Source organism: Melanostigma gelatinosum (assembly GCF_949748355.1).
Source record: "Melanostigma gelatinosum genome assembly, chromosome: 7".
Taxonomy (NCBI): Eukaryota; Metazoa; Chordata; class Actinopteri; order Perciformes; family Zoarcidae; genus Melanostigma; species Melanostigma gelatinosum.
In genome coordinates, this window is record NC_136640.1 from 11,239,221 (window position 1) to 11,259,805 (window position 20,585).

Sequence of the window (20,585 nt, forward strand, 5' to 3'; positions counted from 1 at the left end):
AAAGTAGATTTTAACGGAGGACATACTTTCTTATGTTGTTGCTTTATTGCTGTACCTAACTGTAATTACTGCCTTATAATAGAGGAGCTGTGGATGGAAGAAATGCAGTGTAAGCAGGACAAAATATGCTAAAGTATTGTGTGCTTTTGTTTCAGAATGACTTTTATAAGACTCTTTAGGATTTGATTATAAAGGTTTACTGTATGTGGCACCTCAGTTATTTTTGATTCAAAGTTTTGTCACAGTTGATTGATACTTGAGCCATGACTTAACTGAGCATCAGTGTCTTTGAAACAAGCCTTCCTGTAAGACTGGACTCAATTGTGATTAGTCACTGTGAGGTTTTTCTCGCCTTCTGCAGCTACTGATCAGAAGTTTAGCATTATATTTTAACAGTATATCCTCAATAAAGCAATATATCAATATATTTATATACAATAATAATAATAGGTCACATCAGCTGGTTTGCGGACTCTTGAGGTGTTAAGATTTTACGACTGTTTAACTTTGTATTTTTTAATTGTTGAGCTCCGTATGTTTTGCTTAATATTTTTCTGAATTGTCGAAGGGATTTTTTTCTGTTGATTGTCACTGAATCTGTACATGAATAATTGTTATGTTACATTTTATAGGACGCATATCCAAGTGAGGAATCAATGCTGCACATGAAGCAGCATTAAGCAAACGGGCATATTATTATGATGCCACATGAGACTGAGTGAAAACGAACTGAACCTGTCTTCTCTTTGGCATAAATGCAAATGTGACGAAGGTTTTCATTCACCTCTCAGCTAGTAAGCCATTAGCATGTCTGTGCACTATTCTTCCTCAAGGTTTATGAGGACAGCTGGGGATAAAAGTACTTAGCTGTCTGGTTGAAAAAATAATTTCCCCAACAGGGATCCTGAAGGACTGTTAGACTTCATCACTCCACGAGCTATCCATTCGACAGGTAGATTAAACTCTTCACCCACCTCTCTTAATACAAGTTAAGATCCTACATCCCACATTCTAGATTGTCTATACTTTGATATTATGTAACAACTTCATCATAAATACTGGTTGCTGTTTACACTGACTTGTTTGTCTGCGTTGAGAGAAAATGCTAATGAGCCAAAGAGGCCCACCACTAAAATGAACATGAAGATTACTGGTGTGATGCCTTAATGAAGATGTCTTTTCATGAATATTTCAGCTAAAAGGAGTAAATCTTCACCGCCTGATTTGCTTTTTCTACTTTCCAGATCATACCACAGTTCATCTCACAACATAGCGAGGCAGTAGATAATTTACTCACACCCACAGAGAATGTCTTCCATCTTTCTAGACGCCTTTATAATAACCCTAATCCTCATAGTAATTATGAAAACTAATGTCAACAGCTTCAAGTCCAGGTATTGAGGTCAAATCTGTTTATTTTGCATCTTAGAGAAATATGTCAGTGGACAATGTATGTATGTATGAAGCATCTTGGTTGACATGTTATGTGGTCTCGAGCAATAATGCGGTGTGGTACCCAAAATGGAGGTGTTGGTCTGGGTTGTTGCATAGCTGTTGACTGATTACCACATATACTGTGTTAGCTTCCTATAGTGATCTACTGTACACATAATTGGAATAAAATGAAGGATTGTCTAGTCTAGTCTCCTTATTGTTGCTTGAAAGTTTACCAGAGAAAACCTGATTTGAAAGAAGCAGAGAATAAATGTGCAGATGAATAAATCAATTATTAATTTTGCCCTTTTCACAGTCATGTGGAGCTGGATCATTTATGTCATCCTTTTTATTAAATTATACCTTTGATGGATGATATGAACATATTTTATCAGGATCTTTCTCTGACTCTCCTTTACATTTAGCATCTACAGTAGTACCGTGTGAATGATAAGACATTATTGTAGCCATTTAAATCTGTACAATTTACCACCCCATTATCATATAAGGGAAATGCTTTGAATGTTTCTGAGAAAGCTCTCAGGCCAGACGAATTTTCTCAGTATTTTTTCGGAAGAGACGTAGCTTTTATCTCCCAGAAGACTCACAGTACTGTTATCTGCTGCACCCTGCAAAATGTCTGCTTTATTACATTAAGAAGAGTCCCTTTCAAGTCCAAATTGGGGGGGGGGGGGGGGGGGGCATTGTTTACGTGAGTCCTTTGGGAGACAGTTTGTTTTCGGGTGGACACAATAGACAGAACTTGTGAAACATAAGTAATGAAGTTATTTAATGAGGGTTATTATGAATAGTAATATAATTGAGGGTTTCTATCTTTGACAGACCGAATACAGGTGACTTTATCTCTTATACAATTTGTCCTGCAGCTTTCCATCAGGCTTACTGTTTGACAATATAACACAGGATTACTTCCATTATGCTCACCTTAAAGTAGAGGAGAGCGGAAGCAGAGTTACAAATGAGATTATAAAGACTTTCATTTTACTTTCATAATGTTACAAGATTTTAGCGTTGGCTTTAGATGTCCCCTCAAAGGTGGGACATTGGCAAAGTGTTCAAAGTTACCGGAGGGCTATTTATCAGGTCTGGCAGAAACTGCTCCCACTGTAGAAAAAGTAATCTGGGTTACAACGCAGGCAACTGGTTCAAAAATCCCCGGGATTACAGTGTCTCAACTGATATGAACCAGTTTATTCGTGATTATAAATCACTATGGTATTAAATTACATATTGGCCTGAAAGTGTGAACTGCTTTATGACCTGATCTTAAAGAGGGTTCCTGCCTTGTGTTGTAATTTTGATCATATTACCAAACATCAAATCTGGGTCTAGGCTACTGTGCACACTGCACAAAAAACAGGGAGAAGGGGTTAATAGGAGCCCTAGAGCAGGGATTCCCAAAGTGGGCTGCCTCTAGGGGGTGCGCGAGAGGAAAAGTGTAATGGCGGTCTGATGGTGTAATAATATTAAATATAAAAAAAAATGTAATTTTAATTTAAAAACTGTCAGGTGGGACATCTGAAGCTATCAGTCGTAAAAGAGGAGAGGGACAGAGAGAGAGAGAGGAATCTGAGGCGAGGGGAACGGAGAGGTGCGTTGGGGGGAGAAGACATCGAGCCAGAGTCAGAGGAAGATGAGACGGCGCAGACTGGGAAAAAAAGAGGAAATATGATGAAAAGTATCTGTGTCTGGGCTTCACTTGGATTGGCAACGCAGATTCCCCAAAGCCACAGTGCGTGGTGTGCAGCGAGGTGCGTGGTGTGCAGCGAGGTTCTGGCTAACAGTCTGAAGCTCTTATTTACGTCGCCACCTGAACACCAAGCATGCCAGTGCAAGTCAAAAGCCCCTTACATTGTTTATATCGAAATTGGAGGAGTTACAAAACAGCCAAAAACAACTGGAGTCTCATTCATGTGTTGGTCTATAAATGACGCACTACGGGCTTCATATCTGGTTACAGAATAGCGAGAAAGGGGCTACCGCACACAATCGCCGAAGACGTGAGCTTGCCAGCTGCCAGAGAGATGGTGGAATGTATGATTGGGGAGAAAGAAGCAAAAAAGTTGGACATGATCCCGGTGTCCAACAACACTGTGTCGCGCCGCATCGATGCTTTGTCCGAAGACATCCTGGCTACATTAGTCGGTCATTGATTGTAAATTAAATGTGATAATCTGCCTCTGAGCCTGTGCGTGTGTGCTCGCATCCTGATTGCTCTTTAAAAGTGAAGCCTTGTGTCACTGAAAGTTATTGAAACTTTGTTGCAGTGTTTCAGGGCGTTTTCACACCTTCAGTTCGTTTGCTTTGTTCCGATTCAGGGATTAATATGATACAATGTTGCAGTTGCTCCTTTGTTCGGTTTGTGTTCACACTGCAACATTTAACAGCGGACTAAATCTTGTAAACAAATGCCACGCGCGAGCAAACTGTTCTCTCATTGGTCCGATTATTATGCTATAAAGGCTTAAAAGGCTCTGTTGCTTCTTTTTTTATTTTTATTATTAAGGGGGGGGGCGGTGCGCGAACCCGGTCGGGATGTAGAAGGGGGTGCGCGGCCTAAAAAGTTTGGGAACCGCTGCCCTAGAGTTCCTAAATAGGGTAATCCAGCCATAGATGGTCAACCAGGAGTTGTGCACAGGCCACTGCTGTCAGCATATTGGTGAGCTGAACTCAGTCAGTTTGGAGGTTAAAGGTCAGTGTGGCTAATAGGAGCTGATGACATCACACTCTGCATCAGTATTTGTGATGTCAATAACATTAAAATAATTGTAATGCTTTGTCTTTCCACTAAGCCATTGATCTTATGTTATCTTCCAGTGCATAAGATACATTCTTCACCGTCACAAAAAAAAGAAATCACATGAATTTGTCGCTTGTGGCTTTCCGTAGCGCCACGTTCAGTGGGTGGGGAAGTGCAACGCAAAGGCAAACAGGTCAAGGGGAGGAGAAAACCACGTGTGATCAGCCCCATGTACAGCGCTGTCCTTCCCTCCTCTGTATGCTTGTTTCTGTAAGCTGTGTACCCTTCGCATGTAGCCAACTAGACTGACTTAGCCCGAGAAGCCGATTTTTTCTTCTTCTACAGACTCACATTATCAAGCAACGCAGCTGGGGGATTTCTGTTTGCCACACTGACTGCCGACCATGGTGAGCAAGACAGATGACATCCCGGCGTCAGTGCCTAACTGTAATCCGGTCGATCTTGCGGATGAAGCAGGCGATGGAGCCCAGGACAGCAAAGAAACCAGCAAGACCCAGCTGAAGGATTCCTGCGGATGCGGTGAGACTCTGCAGCAGACCGAAGATCTGCTGTCATAACGCCACAATATAAAAACACTGATAACACAGAATCATAGAGTACACGCAGTAACAACAGCATGCATCGGCTGTTATCGGCGTGGTTTATTAAACGTTTGGTTGTCTTGTCTTTCTGCATAGCAGCTAATGACCTGAATGAATCATTTTGGTAGCTTCTCCAACTTCAGATGGTCCACCTTGCACATGCTAACTGTTCATCTGTGCTAATCAGCAAACGAGCAACCTTCACAGGGTCGGATCCACCGGGTCATAGCTATTAGCATATAGTGCAACGATGCAAGTGAACCCAAAACAAGTTAGCCGGTATGCTAACATTAGCCTCCTGGGTGAGTTAGGCTAGTCGGTAAGCTAGCTAGAAAACAGCTCCTGTCGGCGCGCCGCTTCGTGCCCCTTAAAGACGAACCAACGTACTGACAACTAACTTAGTGTTTATTCTGGTAAAGCGTGACCCGTCTGTATAGCACGCGACTCGTGCACTCATCTCAGTGTAGCAGCGCGTGTTGGGCTAACTGGTATTCACGCACATGTTCAGTAACAGCTTGTCACAGGAATGAAGTGAAGGTCACCTTCAGTGGAGCTGCACACCACATAAACACAGGGGAGGGAGGGGGGGGGGCATGGTGTCATGTAGTATTATGTGTCCGACCAGCTACGTTACATACGCGTTGACTCTATGTGCTTGTTTTTAAATGTGTACTTTAAGAGATGCCCCGTGTGTGGCGGTTACACTCTAAAGATTAGATCGCGTGCTCCTCCTCGACCGGGAAGCGGAAGTTAGTTGACGTAGAACAAGTCATGGTGGTGCATGCATCGTGAGAGAGGGAAGGTTACGCTAATAATACACGAACAGCCGTGTGAGCAGGTGAGTGTACTGGGAGATAAAAGCAGGGCAGGCGGCTCGCAGTGGAGCAGCCGCAGACTGTTGTCTGTAGAGGAAGAATAATGTGAGACTGTGAAGTTATTGTGACACAACTTCTACAGCACCAAAGAGTCTGTCTGCGCGTGTCACATTTGGGACCCTGACTCGTCTCTGCCTGTGTAGTTTCATTTCAAAACACAGGCGAGAGAGCCTCACTGCTCTGTGTGTTTTAATTCCTCTGGTTATTTGGCTGGATGAGTCCTTCTGTATGTGCTGTCTCCAGTCTTTCAGTCCTTCCACATTGGATAGGCCACATATCTATCTAGCTCCAGCTTCTCAGGTTTGCTGCTTTTCTTTTGTCTTATGTGATAATAAACTCAATATGTTTTCTCTTGAAGTGTTGGTCGGACAAAATAAGCAACTTGATCTTTCACTTTAGGAACTTTTCACGGGCATTTGGTGGTGGCCCAAGTGATTTTAATAAATAGAGAGAATTAGAATGATCTTTCGCTGCAGCCTTACTTATGACCTGCCATAAAATTGTCTGATGACCAAAGCAAACCCTGGACCATCAGTGCAGAGTTGTAACAGCTACAGGGTTAGGGTAGAGCAGACAGACCGAGGCGAGGGCCACTGTTGGTGGTTCTCAGGGGCTTAATGATGGTGAAGTGTGACCTGGATCATCTCAGGAGTCACTTCTCCTCTCCTGGCTAGATGTTTTCCTCACCAGTCCGCAGTCCACTCTATTGTGTTCATCATATTTAACAATGGTACTTTAAGCTTCTGACCACTTAAAAGAACCTCATGTCACAAGGTGCACACGGGTTTGCATGTAGGAACACTCTTTTCATTAATTGCTGGAAAGTATTTTGTGATTCATTTCTGTCTCAAACGGACCTTGCATTCAGCCTCTGTTATTGTGAATTCACTGTGAAATGCCATTGCAGATGCATGAATCCGGGACTCTGTCCACCAGGAGGTTTACTTTGTGGTTACAGATGGACCTTGTGTCATTGTTGTTCTCAGGGTTGTCTGGCCGGTTAGTGTTGCTATGACAGCAGCCAGGGTCCCCGTGTCAAGGGCCACAGAGTGGATAGATGGCTCACTAGATTTATTATTTAGTTGTTCCCAAGAGAAGTGCAAAAAGTATTGCATCACCTGAAAGAAATGTGAATGATCACTATGAGTTGGCAGTTTGATTCAAAGGATTAGTCAGAATGGATCAGTTACAGAGTGAAACTTTACTTGCTGTGGTGTTTTTTGCCTCTAATCTGTATCTGTTCGGTTCTTTATCTTGACCTTTTGTTTGGCAACTGTCCGACCTCAAGTTTGTGATCAGATTTAATAGTTGCCTCACCACCGTATCTCATTTCAACATGAAATCTCAACTGTGTCTCTCCTAACACCTGACACGAGATTTGTCCCGTTAAAGGTTAGGGTTCCTCGTTACCTTCTCTCCTCTCTCCTTTCTTCTTACTGAACTTTCTTCCATTGCTGTGGTGCGAAAGGGGTCCGTTTTGCAACACACAGGCTGCTGGATTGCCTCATTAATCACAGTCTGAAGTCTAATACTTTGCACTCTTGCAACAGATTGTAGTTCAGTTATACAATTTTGTGTTTGCATGAAGTGGCTTTAATCCATACTTTAAAAATGAAGTTGTATCAAATGACAATGTGAAAGGGGTTGCTCATAGTGATGAGATTTACAGTGAGTTTATGGCTGGCAACGTAACTTATTTTGGTTCACTCGCCTATAGTGCTGTTTTTTTGGCTGTTTTCCATGGAAAAGCTCTAGAAAGCCACTCATTCAGCACCAAGCGACAGACCTATACAGTTCGAGACAACCTGGTGAACACAGTGGAGTATGTAGCATCTAAAGAGAATCGATGGAGACTGAGAACAGAGCTAAAAGACGCTGTATATTAGATTACATTCATGAAATGGACACAGACACAACTCCAAATTAATGCAAATTCTGCGAGGTAACTGCTGGATGTGATAAACTGTTTGCTATGACACTTTATAAGTATTTCAATGTTATGAGTTTTGCAGGTTCATAAGGGAAATGACTGACTTCAACCTCTCAGACAAAAATGGTTCAGCTCTGATAAGAAACAAAACGCTTCTGTACTGCTACTGAAAATAGAGACCGCTTCACTGAGAGCCCTCCTTCTCAAGCCGTTGTGTTTATTATTCAGAGCGTGGCCGGTCGCCTCTCTCTCCTGCCCCCCCCCCCCCCCCCCCTCCCAGCTCCTCATTTCAGTGCGTTCAATCCCATCCAGTTATGAGGCCCCGCCCCTCCCCCGGGCCCCTTCTCTTCAGTAACCCTGACGCTGTGTACCCTTGACAGCGAGCAAGGACACACCGGCTGACAGCGAGACATCCACACACTCTGAATTCATGTACCGGCAGGCCTCGTTTTTATTCTCCACTTAACTCTTCTTTCGCTTAGAAAAGGTGGGAAATATAATGCATGCATAATATGAGATCATTAAGGGCTCAAAAGAATGAGGGCAGCTGTTCTTCGCTGACTTGCAGGTCTCGGATTTGCCACAATCCGCCATGCAAGTGGCAAGTAATTCCCTCTTGTGAATGTTGAGACCTTTTTTTGTCGAATCCCTCAAGGCTCTCTGGCTAAACTCCATTCAGTGTTGCAGAAGTGTTGATTTCAGCAGTTTGCAGTTTCAGCCGAAAAGAACGCCTGGTTACTTATTGTCCGATGTTTTTGATACAATCATTAAGTTATCTTTGTTTTAGTTTCAAGTTTTTTTTTCGACGAGTTACTCGTTTGTACGGTTGATGATTCTCGATCTCATTGCGCTTATTCTGCAGCTTGTGTTTAACTTGTATCTGAATTAGCTGTAGGAACACCACAGTACTAGAATGTTGTACCTGAGCTCTATCATCTCGGCTCACCCGTTCATTCATATTTAATAAGGTTATCTATGAGGTCATCGGGCCTCTGCATGCTTTTGTTGCATGTAGGATGGCTTACATTGCACAACAATGTTGATGATTAAATTATTAACTAATGGCAGCTGTAGATTTGTAGGGAACATCAGTTCGTCCTCTCTGCCTGTATTGTGTCGTTTCAGAGTCATGCATGTGGTTTGAATGCTTTTAACTGCGTCGTCGGTCAAAGTTGTCCAGTTTAACTCCATCACAGGACGTTACCGTCACTGACGAACCCTTTGTGTCTTTTCCATTGCAGGGCACAGTGCAGATACAGCCATGGTGAACGGTGATGGGGCCCATGAGCGCACAGAGGACGAAGACTCGAAGCAGGATGGGAACAGTGAGGCGGACGGAGGAGACGAGTCTAACGAACAGGAAGTGATAGTGATCCAGGACACGGGCTTCAACGTCAAGATTCAGGCGCCTGGAACGGAGCCGTTTGATCTGCAGGTAACGATTCGCTCTCGACAAGCAAGCGTTCATTAGTCCGGGTGTTCAGACAGACAAAAGCCCTTCTCGTTCAAAAAACCCCTGAACTCTCTCATTCATTTCAAAAAGGCCACTGGCGAATTAAGTCTATTTCTGCAATTTTTCCTGCCGATTGTCACGACAGAGAAGGAAAAAATGACCGCTGTGATAACCTCTCGGAGTTGTAAAATCCTCTCTCATAATATAAAACTTATGGATCGAGTCCTCAAGCCGGACTTCCTGGATCATATGACGTGGAACCGGTCCTGGTTCAGGGCTGTTTTTGGTCTGAACACCGCGGTGTGCGAGCAATGGTGTCCCTGAAACTAGAAACTAAAGACTATTCATCTGAATCAGAGCAGGTTGCATATCTCAAGCTGAATCTGTACTTATCTTCATCTCCCTCTCCTCCGCCAGGTCTCTCCCCAGGAAATGGTGCAGGAGATCCATCAGGTGTTGATGGACCGGGAGGACACCTGCCACCGCACCTGCTTCTCCCTGCAGCTGGACGGAAACGTGCTGGACAACTTCGCTGAGCTCAAGTCCATTGAGGGCCTGCAGGAGGACTCGCTGCTCAAAGTGGTGGAAGGTCAGAGGCTTTTATTTCGCACCTGTGTTTCTCTCACTCTTGTGGAAAAAATAAGCCACAGCTTGGCACAATATATATTTCTTGCTGAGGCTATACTGATATGTATCTGCTGGCAAAAGACGAAACAGACTTGAGTTGTAGTTTATGACAAGTGACCATTAGCCTGATCACTTCCTGCATTTTATACCCTTTGGGATTCTTTTGTCCCTCGTCTCTCCAGAGCCGTACACGGTGCGCGAGGCTCGCATCCATGTGCGTCACATCAGAGACCTGCTGAAAAGTCTGGACCCCTCAGACTCCTACAACGGAGTGGACTGCAACTCCCTCTCCTTCCTCAGCATCTTCACTGACGGAGACCTCGGAGGTATGACGTTGATAAACGGCCCGAGTCCTGCACGGCCAATTTCAAGCGTGCATTTGAATGTCCGGTGTCCTGCGCGAATAGCGACATGCAGGTGGACCGCAGGCATTCATTTAGCTTGTTTTTAATGTGACTGCAGATAGTGATAAGCGGAAGAAAAAGGGCAACGAGCTGGAGCAGATTGACTGCACCCCCCCAGAGCACATCCTGCCTGGCAGCAAAGACCGCCCCCTGGTTCCCCTCCAGCCACCGAACAAGGACTGGAAAGTGAGAAGCTGTGCTGAATTGTCTGACTGTTATAGGGAAAGTATCAGTTGTCGATTGAAACTGTATTTACAAATAACTTCCTTTGGCTAATGGTTTTAATACCTCCAGCAGCCTATGCAGTGCCTGAAGGTCCTGACCATGAGCGGCTGGAACCCTCCACCTGGGAACAGGAAGATGCACGGCGACCTCATGTACCTGTGCATGGTGACTGTGGAGGAGCGTCATGTCAGCGTCACTGCCTCGACACGCGGCTTCTACCTCAACCAGTCAGTCAACATTTCGACCTCGTATGTTGTTGCAGCTCCATGTTTTCACTTCAATGGACTCTCTACCTTTTCAAGCTCTATAATCTCCTCATACAAAGTTTATACACATTGCATTTGTCAGTCACTTGGCATTAAGAGTTTCAGGATCCTAGTTTTGGATGCCAGCATGGACTTACCAGTCGGACAGCTGGGTTACTTTGGGAAGCAGAATTGGGAAAGATGCCATGGTTTGGAGATGGGTTATTTTTCTGTTTCTACCAACAGCCATTTTAAGTTCCTCTTCAGGTTCTAGATGGGCCTCTGTTGGAAAAAACTGTCAGAGTGACAGTGTGAATAATAATAGCAATGGCTGTGTGTGTTCCAGATCTACTACTTACACCTTCAACCCTAAGCCAGCCAACCCCAGCTTCCTGAGCCATTCTCTGGTGGAGCTATTGAGCCAGATCAGCCCGGCCTTCAAGAAGAACTTCACCGCCCTGCAAAAGAAAAGGTATAAATATCGCTTTCTCTTCACAACATGTTTCTGCTCATCCTCTGTGGTGGGATATTAATACCTCAGTCTTTTCTGGTTTCTCTCCTCACTCTGGTGCTGTACAAAAGCTCCTCTACTTTACTTTTCGGACATTTCTCTTTTGTAGTGCTTCTTTTCTGCAATCATTATAAGTTAATTCATTCATTTACTTTATTCAACCAGATAAAAACACATAGTCTTTTACCATCAAGACCTGGCCAGGAGGTCAAAGTCTTAAAAACACGATAAGCAAACTAAACAAGACAAAATAATTACGGTCATTCGTTTGGTTAAAACATTGGTGACGTAGGAACTCCCAACAAGAGCACATTTTAGATAAACTGCCTGAGATGTACGAAGAGAGACCCCATAAGTGATGCCTCTTGTCGTTTTTGCTGCAGGGTCCAGAGACACCCGTTTGAGAGGATAGCCACACCGTTCCAGGTGTACAGCTGGACAGCTCCACAAGTAGACCACGCCATGGACTGTGTGCGAGCCGAGGACGCCTACACCTCCCGCTTGGGTTATGAGGAGCACATACCCGGACAGGTCGGCACAGCTGAACGCAGCAGCACGCCAGGCAGACAAATAAAGTCGTTCCAGTGTTGACGGGGTTTTTCTTGTGCCGATTCTTTTTCAGACCAGAGATTGGAACGAGGAGCTGCAGACTACCAGAGAGCTTCCCCGGAAGAACCTGCCTGAACGCCTGCTGAGGGAGCGGGCCATATTCAAGGTGCTGCCTTTACACAATCGACAGCACAGAATAATCCAAACGGCTGGCGCACTCTGTTAATGGGCCATCTGATGCGTAAATGTGTTGCTTTTTAATGTGTAACAGCTTCATCTTCGTCTAAATCACCAATACCTCCATTTTGTTTTGTTTTTTGGTTGTCCTGCAGGTCCATAGTGACTTTGCAGCAGCTGCCACTCGAGGCGCCATGGCGGTCATCGATGGGAACGTAATGGCCATCAACCCCGGCGAGGAAACTCGCATGCAGATGTTCATCTGGAACAACATCTTCTTCAGCCTGGGCTTCGATGTACGGGATCACTACCGGGAGCTGGGCGGAGATGCCGCCGCCCACGTCGCGCCCACCAATGACTTGAATGGCGTACGGGCTTACGGGGCCGTGGACGTGGAGGGTCTGTACACTCTGGGGACGGTGGTGGTGGACTACAGAGGCTACCGCGTCACCGCCCAGTCCATCATCCCCGGTATCCTGGAGCGCGAGCAGGAGCAGAGCGTCATCTACGGCTCCATTGACTTCGGAAAGACGGTTGTGTCTCACAGCAAATACCTGGAGCTTCTGGAGAAGACCAGCAGGCCACTCAAGGTCAGTAACACGACTATAGTTTGTCATAAATTATAATTAGTTATAAATCTAATGAAAAGACCAGAACCAATAATGAATTGATCCAGTAGTAATTGTTTTCTGTGAAGCTAAAGCCTGATATATCCTCTGTGTCCTCCATTCATATCCAAAAACAGCTGCTATATTAAAAGGGAATAAATAAACAGGCGAGGCAAAGGGAAAGATTCCGAGAGAATATAAAGAATATCGGCAGCCTTATTTATTCAAGGCCTGTATTTCTGATCATGTTGAGCCTCACAAACCACACAAAGAGACGTTGTGTATTCACATTTTAGGTCCAGAGGCACAACGTGCTGAACGAGAAAAGTGAGTCCGTGGAGCTGTGCTCATCTGTCGAGTGTAAGGGCATCATCGGAAATGATGGCAGACACTACATCCTGGACCTTCTTCGCACCTTCCCTCCTGACCTCAACTTCCTGCCTGTGGACGGAGAGGAGCTGTCTCCAGAGAGTCGACGCCAAGGCTTCCCCCGCCAGCACCGCCACCGCCTGGCCTGTCTACGCCAAGAGCTCATCGAGGCCTTTGTTGAGCACAGGTAAGTGTCGGCGTCGCCACATCCCCACCATCAGGAGAGCTTCTCCGTTCGTTTGACCGCTCATTCTGTCCCTCCGCAGATATCTGCTTTTCATGAAGATGGCGGCATTACAGCTCATGCAACAGAAAGCAAACAGGGAAGCTAAGGCTAACATACCCGCCATCACAGAGACCGCTGAAGCACCCTCAGAAAGCGGCGCCGACACAACCCAGACACAGACCACTGCATCGGATTCTCCCAGTGCGACGGAGGCCTCCACGGACAGCAACGCCTCTGCTGCCTCACAGGCAGCGACTGCCGGTGAAGAGAACTCCTCGCGGCCCGCCACCAACGGGCTTGTAGAACCCGCAGCCACCCTAAATGGGGAATGCAAGAGCCCACTGGAGGGTAAGGAGCTTGAGGAAAGTATTCCAGGATTAGCTCAGGCCAAAGAGCTGGCCGAGACCTTAGTTGCCGAAGATGGATCTTGTATTGGTACGTCCAAAAAAATCCCCCAAAACGTAAGGCCAGGACAACGCAGTGAGAGCTACTCTGGTGGAAGAAGTGTTAACAGAGAAGTGGCATTTAACAAAAAAAAATCTATTTTAGAGAATGTGTGCGCGCGTAACATTCGAGCAGCAGAGTATCGGGTAGAGCGTTAAAGTTTCAAGTGCTGCGCCGTAGTGTCTTCTTTCCACCGGGCTAGCCGTCCCTGCTCCGCCCTCAGCCTGTAGTGGGGACGCGTGTTGGCCCCCAATCAGCCGGCCTCTAACTGTCCCACCCTGCGACGCCTTTGCTGTGTGATTTGACCCAATAAACTGAATCATTAGTTGCGGTGTTCATTAATCCAATCTTTTAAACCCCAGTAATCTGAGTGAACTAACCTGTTGTGTTTGTAGTCGATAATCGTCGGTGGTGGTGGGTTCTCTACTTAGACCGTGTCCACAGCAAGTTCACCAAACTCAAAATAAACTGAATAACAAGATCAAAGATACAGTTTACTGATGAAAAATAGGTGTTTGGTTAACGACAGGAATGTGTATTAATGTGCACAGTCCCTGTTAATTCAATACGTGATCACACACAGACTTTGACAGAAGTTTGGTGCGTTTACATTATTGAACCCTCTGTTTTCCACATCCACTTTGAAGCTCAGCTCAGCTATCGTGGCTTAATGTGGACCTGGTGTCAACTGGCCCTTTGCCATACTGTGTCTGTCGGCGTTACTTTTAACATGTTTGTATGATTTCTTTGACCCCTAATCACAAACAGATCCCAAAAGCCGTGAGGTCGTCCTCAATGCCTGCAAGGCAGTTGGCTCCATCAGCAACACGTCGTTCGACATTCGCTTCAACCCTGACATCTTCTCCCCGGGTAAGCACACCAAGGATGAGTGATCATACGCTTCATCTACGAAAAGGCCTGACGGCAGCTTTACAGCAAATGATGTGGACATGGGTTACGTAGTCATAAAAAAGAAGGCAGTCAAGAATCAAAAGTAATCTTTTTCATCAACGTCATTACATTTCTTTGGTAAAGATTTTAGGGCAGCTTTGGAATTTGTCAAATATTCAAAATACAACACAAATTGTTTCAGGACAAACTAGTTGGAATGACCAATGTAAGGTGATGAGCTAAGAGCTAGTTCCCATCTATATTATATGTCTGTAATACTTAATGTAACAATAATTTACCGTAGAAACTAATGCATGCGTTGTTGAATTAGGAGTACGTTTCCCAGATGACAGCGCAGGTGATATCCAGAAGCAGCTTCTCAAAGATGCTGCTGCCTTCCTGGTGTCCTGTCAGATCCCATCACTGGTCAGTGGCACAGACGACCCCCACAGACCCTAGTAATGAAGTGGTTGAATTGTTTAGGCTGTGTATGAGACTTAAAAAGCCTGTGTGTGTGTGTGTTTTATGATTAGGTTAAAGACTGTTTGGACCACAGCGCTCTACCCATGGATGGAGCCACACTGACCGAGGCCTTGCGACAGAGAGGAATCAATATTCGCTATCTGGGCACTGTTCTGGAGTTTGTGGACAAGACCCCGGCCAAAGCCCAGCTGGAGCACTTCTATGTGAGTCTGAACCCCTGAATCCAACCACCACTTTTTGCCTTTGTGGTTTGTCATTCTAATATTTCTGTTTCCCATACTTGTTTTTTAGAGAATAGGAATCAGTGAGTTAATCACCAGATGTGCAAAACACATCTTCAAGACATACCTCCAGGTTGGTAACGTCTGACATACAATAACCAGCCTCTTTAAACGACAAACCCACAAACGTATGTTGACGTTTTTTTTTTCCTCATTTCCGTGCAGGCCGTGGAGTTGTCTGCTCTTTCTGCCGCCGTAAGCCATTTCCTGAACTGCCTCCTGAGCTCCTTCCCCGACGCCATCGCCCACCTGCCTCCCGACGAGCTGGTGTCTCGCCGTAAAAGCCGCAAGCGTCGCAACAGGGTCCCCGGCGGTGGTGACAACACGGCATGGGCCAGCCTGACGCCCAATGAGCTGTGGAAGAACATTGCCTCTGAGGCCAAGAGCTACTATCACTTCACCATACAGTGGTGAGCCCCCCCCCCCCCCCCTCTGCTGATGTGAAACAGATGTTAAAGCTCTCTTTTTACACTTTAGCATTTCCATTTATTTTGTGGTTATTGGTGACAAATTAAATGTTTTCTTACACAGTGAGAGTGTGGACCAGGTGGTGGAGAAATACGGCTTCCAGAAAACCACTCTGCTCAGAGAGATTTCACTCAAAACTGGCATCCAGGTAACACTCATTTAAGTCAATAGTGGCCCCTGACGGCACTTTGCCAAATGGCCTTCTGTAAATGTTTTCTTCCTTTTGATTTGCCTTCTAGATTCTGATAAAGGAGTATAACTTTGACAGCCGCCACAAGCCTGCCTTCACAGAGGAGGACATCCTGAATATTTTCCCTGTTGTGAAGCATGTGAACCCCAAAGCCTCGGATGCCTTCCACTTCTTCCAGAGTGGACAGGCCAAAGTGCAGCAAGGTGCGACATGTTTGCATTGAATCATGCATGAACCTTGACAGAATGAGTGGTTTGTAAAAATCTTATCTTTCAGAACTAATTGTATCTCAACTAGCTTTTCTTTACATTTCCAGGTTTTCTGAAGGAGGGCTGCGAGCTGATCAACGAGGCTCTTAACCTCTTTAACAATGTGTACGGAGCCATGCATGTAGAGATCTGTGCATGCCTTCGCCTGCTGGCACGCCTTAATTATATCATGGGAGACCACGCTGAGGTAGGCAGACATGTGGTGACACCTGGCTCTTTGTGTGTCCCACTGTGTGACTAAATGTAGGCCTGTACCAAATGTCTTTTTTATTTTTTCATATTTAAAGCTTCTGTTAAAACCTAAAAATGTTGAAGAAATAGTTTTTACTGTGGCAATTCATGGTGTTAGCTTGCTGCTAGACCGCCCCGTTAATACAAGATTATAATTCAAATGTCAGCGTAATAAATGAAGTCCTACCTAAATAACGGTTGTGTATTCTCCCACAGGCTCTCAGCAACCAGCAAAAGGCTGTTCTGATGAGTGAAAGAGTCCTCGGCATCGAGCACCCCAACACAATTCAAGAATATGTAAGTTATCACACCAAATGCAGGAGGTGTTTAGTTCACGCTGAATCTCATTCATATCTCGCTGACCTGTAAGTTGTGTTTCCTGTTTGTTCCCAGATGCACTTGGCTCTGTACTGCTTTGCCAACGGCCAGCTGTCGACCGCCCTGAAGCTGCTGTATCGCGCCCGTTACCTCATGTTGTTGGTTTCTGGGGAGGACCACCCAGAGATGGCACTGCTAGACGTGAGTGCAGTCTTTACTTGAGATCTATATAAGCCACCAACTGCTTCTACAGTAATGCATCGATGCTGATTAATCCTTAAACGGGAAAAAGGCATAACACCAATGCTGTTGCCCTTGTTCTTGGCTCTCGTTCCACAGAGCAACATTGGGCTGGTGCTACATGGAGTGATGGAGTACGATTTATCGCTGAGATTCCTGGAGAACGCCTTGACTATCAACACAAAGTACCACGGACCCCGGTCCCTTAAAGTGGCCCTCAGGTGTGGAGGGATTGGTCGTCCATATCCATATAGTAGTTATAATACTGGCTGACATGATGATTTACGTTCTGCACGGCTTGTTTGTTTCTCAGTCATCATTTGGTTGCGAGGGTTTACGAGAGCAAGGCCGAGTTCCGCTCAGCGCTGCAGCACGAGAAGGAGGGTTACACCATTTACAAGAACCAGGTGGGGCCCCGCACGACTCTATGCTGACGGGAACTGACACGTGGTCAGTTATGGTGAAATGATATCTGAAATATTCCTCCTTACTCTTCTCAGATGGGCGAGGCACACGAGAAGACCAAGGAGAGCTCAGAGTTCCTGAAGTATCTCACCCAGCAGGCCGTAGCTCTGCAGAGAACCATGAATGAGATCTACAAGAACGGCTCCAACGCCAGCATCACGCCCCTCAAGGTGACTGCTCTGATTCAGGAAGTGTTTTTGTGCTCCCGTCTGTTTCATCTCCACCGCTTGGCAGTGATGCTATGTTCTTACTCTTTTTTTTTTTTTTTTTTTTTCCTCTTGTTTTCCAGTTCACTGCTCCCAGCATGGCCAGTGTGCTGGAACAGCTCAACATTATCAACGGCATCATCTTTATACCGCTGAGGTACGTAATGACTTTAACCCCTGCAGGGAGGTCATATTTATAACATATTTATTATAAACAGAAATCTGCCATTATAAACCATAGTATGAATACTGCAGCTATATTATATTGGATTTTATTACCTTATTTAAATCGCTTTACATACAAATTCAGCCCATAATGATGACTCTGTAAAATTTAATTTTAAAGTTGACTTTAGGCTTCGTACATTGTAATAGATTGGAGACACAAGTGACAACAACAGCTATGAGTTGGGGGATGAATAAAAGAACAAAATTTGCAAATGGTCAAATGGAAATTTCCTCTACAGGAGTTCAATTTCTTTTTTGTATTTCATTCCAGCCAAAAGGATCTGGAGAACCTGAAAGCGGAGGTTCAGAGGCGGCAGCAGCTGCAGGAGCTGGGAAAGATTGAGGAGCCCACTGAGGACAGGCCACTGGAGCTAGAGGACAAAATTCCCATTGATTAATGTACACAAGCCCGCAACACAGATACTTTCTGCTATGGGGGCAGGGAGAGGCGGTGACGCAACAGCCACGTCACTGAGCCTGTGGACCCGAGAACCGAGCGACCTAAATCAGCATTGAGATAAACGGGGAGGGATGGGTCAGCGCAAGTCCAGACAACAAACAGCATCATGTGTAGGACAAAGGATACAGAGCGGGAGTTTTCCTACGAGGTAGGGAGGGAGGTAGGAGAAAGAACTAACATACAATCGATGTAACGTGCAATCTGACAAAAACACCCCGGCCCAAGAACCTGGTGATGGGAAGTCACTCAAGGTGTTAGCTTCCAAGAAATACGATTGCACATGACAGAATGGTCGCAGCCCGGGGGAGTGACGCCAAGGACGGCCGTGACATTGTACACCAGAGCCTTATCCATTGCATCATATTCCCCTCCAAAATAATGCTTCTTTTCAGCTCAAACCTCCCGCAGCACTGTTAGCCCAGGACCATATTTTTGCCCCGCCATTCCTAAAGGGCCTCAAAGACCCCCGGGCATGTAGCCACCCTCCCGCCCTCCAACGGTGCTCTGAATGATAAAGCGCCTACTCTGTCCTAGAACTCAGGGCTACTTTCTACTGTGCACGAACACCCGAATACAGTCACTAAATTTAAGGTTTCCCAAGTGGAGTGTAAGAATGTAAATTCCCTTAGTGGCTTCTTTGAGCCACTCTGTAGCAGACACCCATCACTCTTGATTTGTTTATTTAATCGTTCCGTCCTTTGTATTTATGACATCCGGTGGGTGCCTGCTGTGTCCTACGGTTCCTGTTTCTCCAAGCAAGCCAAACAATACAGAGACGCCTTAGCGAGCATTCAACAAGTTTGATTACATTTGCTGGAAATAATATATATTTTTTCTTTAGTAAGTAAAATAGAGTTTGTGAAAGTGCACAGGAGAAGTATGAACGTGTTTTAGGCCTGTTTATCATCAATTAAATTAAGCCATGTCTGTTTTATAGAAAATATATAGAAGTGGGGGAAAAAAAGATGTATAAATCGATGGAATTTAGACCGGTACGTGATTGATGTTTATGGAAAACGCAGATATAAAACATACACCTTTTAAGCAGTAAATGTATCCATCTATATACTAGCTGTGTTCAATCTTCTATTTTTACACATTGAAAGAATATGTGCATGTTTGTGTGTGCGTGTGTCTTTGTGTAGTCCAACAGAAAATCTATTGGCCAGGGCTGTTGCTGCTTTTGCTGCTGCATAGTTTGAATAGAGGCTAAGCGAACATTGGCTTTCCAAATGTTTTATTTTTCTACGCATTGTAAACCTGTTGGATGGGTGATGCCTCTTTTCTTAACGCATTCATGGCCACCGATGTTGTAAATCTGTTTATGTAGGAATTGGTACTGAAATGAACCTCTTCTCATCACTGGACAGGTGCTCAGCATTGGCAGTAGTGACTGATTTGTTTTTTGTTTTCACCATTATTGGGTTTAGCTTTTCATGTGTAACGAAGAGATAAGAAAAAAAGAAAAAGTCGCCAGCAGTGTCTGTTCATTGAGCAATATTTAGTGCAATTTCTCATGCTGTTTGGATGTGTGACGACGACCACGGCACCACCAAAAGGGGACGAAAGAAGCGCTGCTTCAATGTGATGTACCAAAAAGAGGCTGATAAGGTTTGTTTGCGCTTGTATACATTGCAATGTATCCCTTCCATGGCAATTTGTTACTTAATTGTTGCCGTGTCTAAATGTATGTGATTAAAGCAATAGATGGTGCTGGAACTTTTACTTGGCACAAGTTGTGTGAGATTGACTACTCACTGTACCGGCTGAAAATAAGGGAGCTGTATAAAAACAAAACAAAGGGTGAGCTTTTTAGACTGGGTGAATTTTATTCGTGATTTTTCCTGATTGTGCTCCTTGAACATGTCTTGACATCAATAGCACAGAGTGGTGTGTATTGTACCTATTATGCTTCTGAATGGTAACTAGGGTGATAACAGTTAATAACTTTACGTTTCTCATTTTCTTAAAATATAGTTTTTTCAGTTTCCTTACTGACAGGTTTTTTTTTTTCACCCTGTTACTAAAGTCTTACTCAACCGTGTCCACAAGGTGGCGCACTAACATTAGTCTCGTGAAGGACATTTATTGTCCACAAATACGCGCACGCTTCAGTTGACTATGACAAATTTAAATAAGGGAATCTTTTGCATTTTCCCCCTCAGATTATTAGGAATAAAGCCCAAAATGACTGCTTCCTTTTGAGCACTTTCTGAACCCGTTGGTCCCTCCAGCTGGAAGTCCATTGTTTGGGAATTGTAATTGTTAAAGACAGAAGAAACTCACTGAGAATGATCAAGCGCGTCATCTGCAGAGATACTGTTTCTCTTTTAACGCGGTGCTGCAGATTAGTAATGTCACTCTACTAGAGTTCAGTGTTAATAGTTCTGTCTTGGATAGAGTAGCTGTTTAATG

General features: G+C 44.8%; 1 protein-coding gene across 5 annotated transcripts; it reads left to right on the forward strand.

Moving 5' to 3' along the window:
• Positions 1–4,447: 4,447 nt before the first annotated feature.
• Positions 4,448–19,977, forward strand: cluha (clustered mitochondria (cluA/CLU1) homolog a). 5 transcript variants are annotated; one of them, XM_079272659.1, is made up of 27 exons: positions 4,448–4,735; positions 8,844–9,037; positions 9,473–9,644; positions 9,865–10,008; positions 10,145–10,272; positions 10,381–10,559; positions 10,903–11,028; positions 11,451–11,598; positions 11,690–11,782; positions 11,949–12,383; positions 12,698–12,957; positions 13,037–13,431; positions 14,209–14,310; positions 14,663–14,757; positions 14,865–15,017; positions 15,106–15,168; positions 15,261–15,505; positions 15,627–15,711; positions 15,803–15,956; positions 16,070–16,209; positions 16,470–16,550; positions 16,647–16,772; positions 16,911–17,032; positions 17,125–17,218; positions 17,312–17,446; positions 17,566–17,639; positions 17,982–19,977. In XM_079272659.1, the coding sequence occupies exons 1-27, from the start codon at positions 4,600–4,602 to the stop codon at positions 18,106–18,108; spliced, it is 4,206 nt and encodes a 1,401-aa protein (XP_079128785.1). In that variant the 5' UTR covers positions 4,448–4,599; the 3' UTR covers positions 18,109–19,977. The 5 variants fall into 5 exon arrangements, with proteins under 5 accessions (XP_079128785.1, XP_079128788.1, XP_079128786.1 ...); XM_079272662.1 differs by having other exon boundaries at positions 13,037–13,344; XM_079272660.1 differs by having other exon boundaries at positions 10,381–10,538.
• Positions 19,978–20,585: the final 608 nt, after the last annotated feature.

What these genes read in the sequence shown, in the direction of transcription:
- cluha (XM_079272659.1), top strand. Translation starts at nt 4,600, where the DNA reads ATGGTGAGCAAGACAGATGACATCCCGGCGTCAGTGCCTAACTGTAAT. An exon ending in GAGGCCTTTGTTGAGCACAG is followed by an intron (nt 12,958 to 13,036) that starts GTAAGTGTCGGC and finishes GTCCCTCCGCAG; the next exon opens with ATATCTGCTTTTCATGAAGA. An exon ending in TATCACTTCACCATACAGTG is followed by an intron (nt 15,506 to 15,626) that starts GTGAGCCCCCCC and finishes TTTCTTACACAG; the next exon opens with TGAGAGTGTGGACCAGGTGG.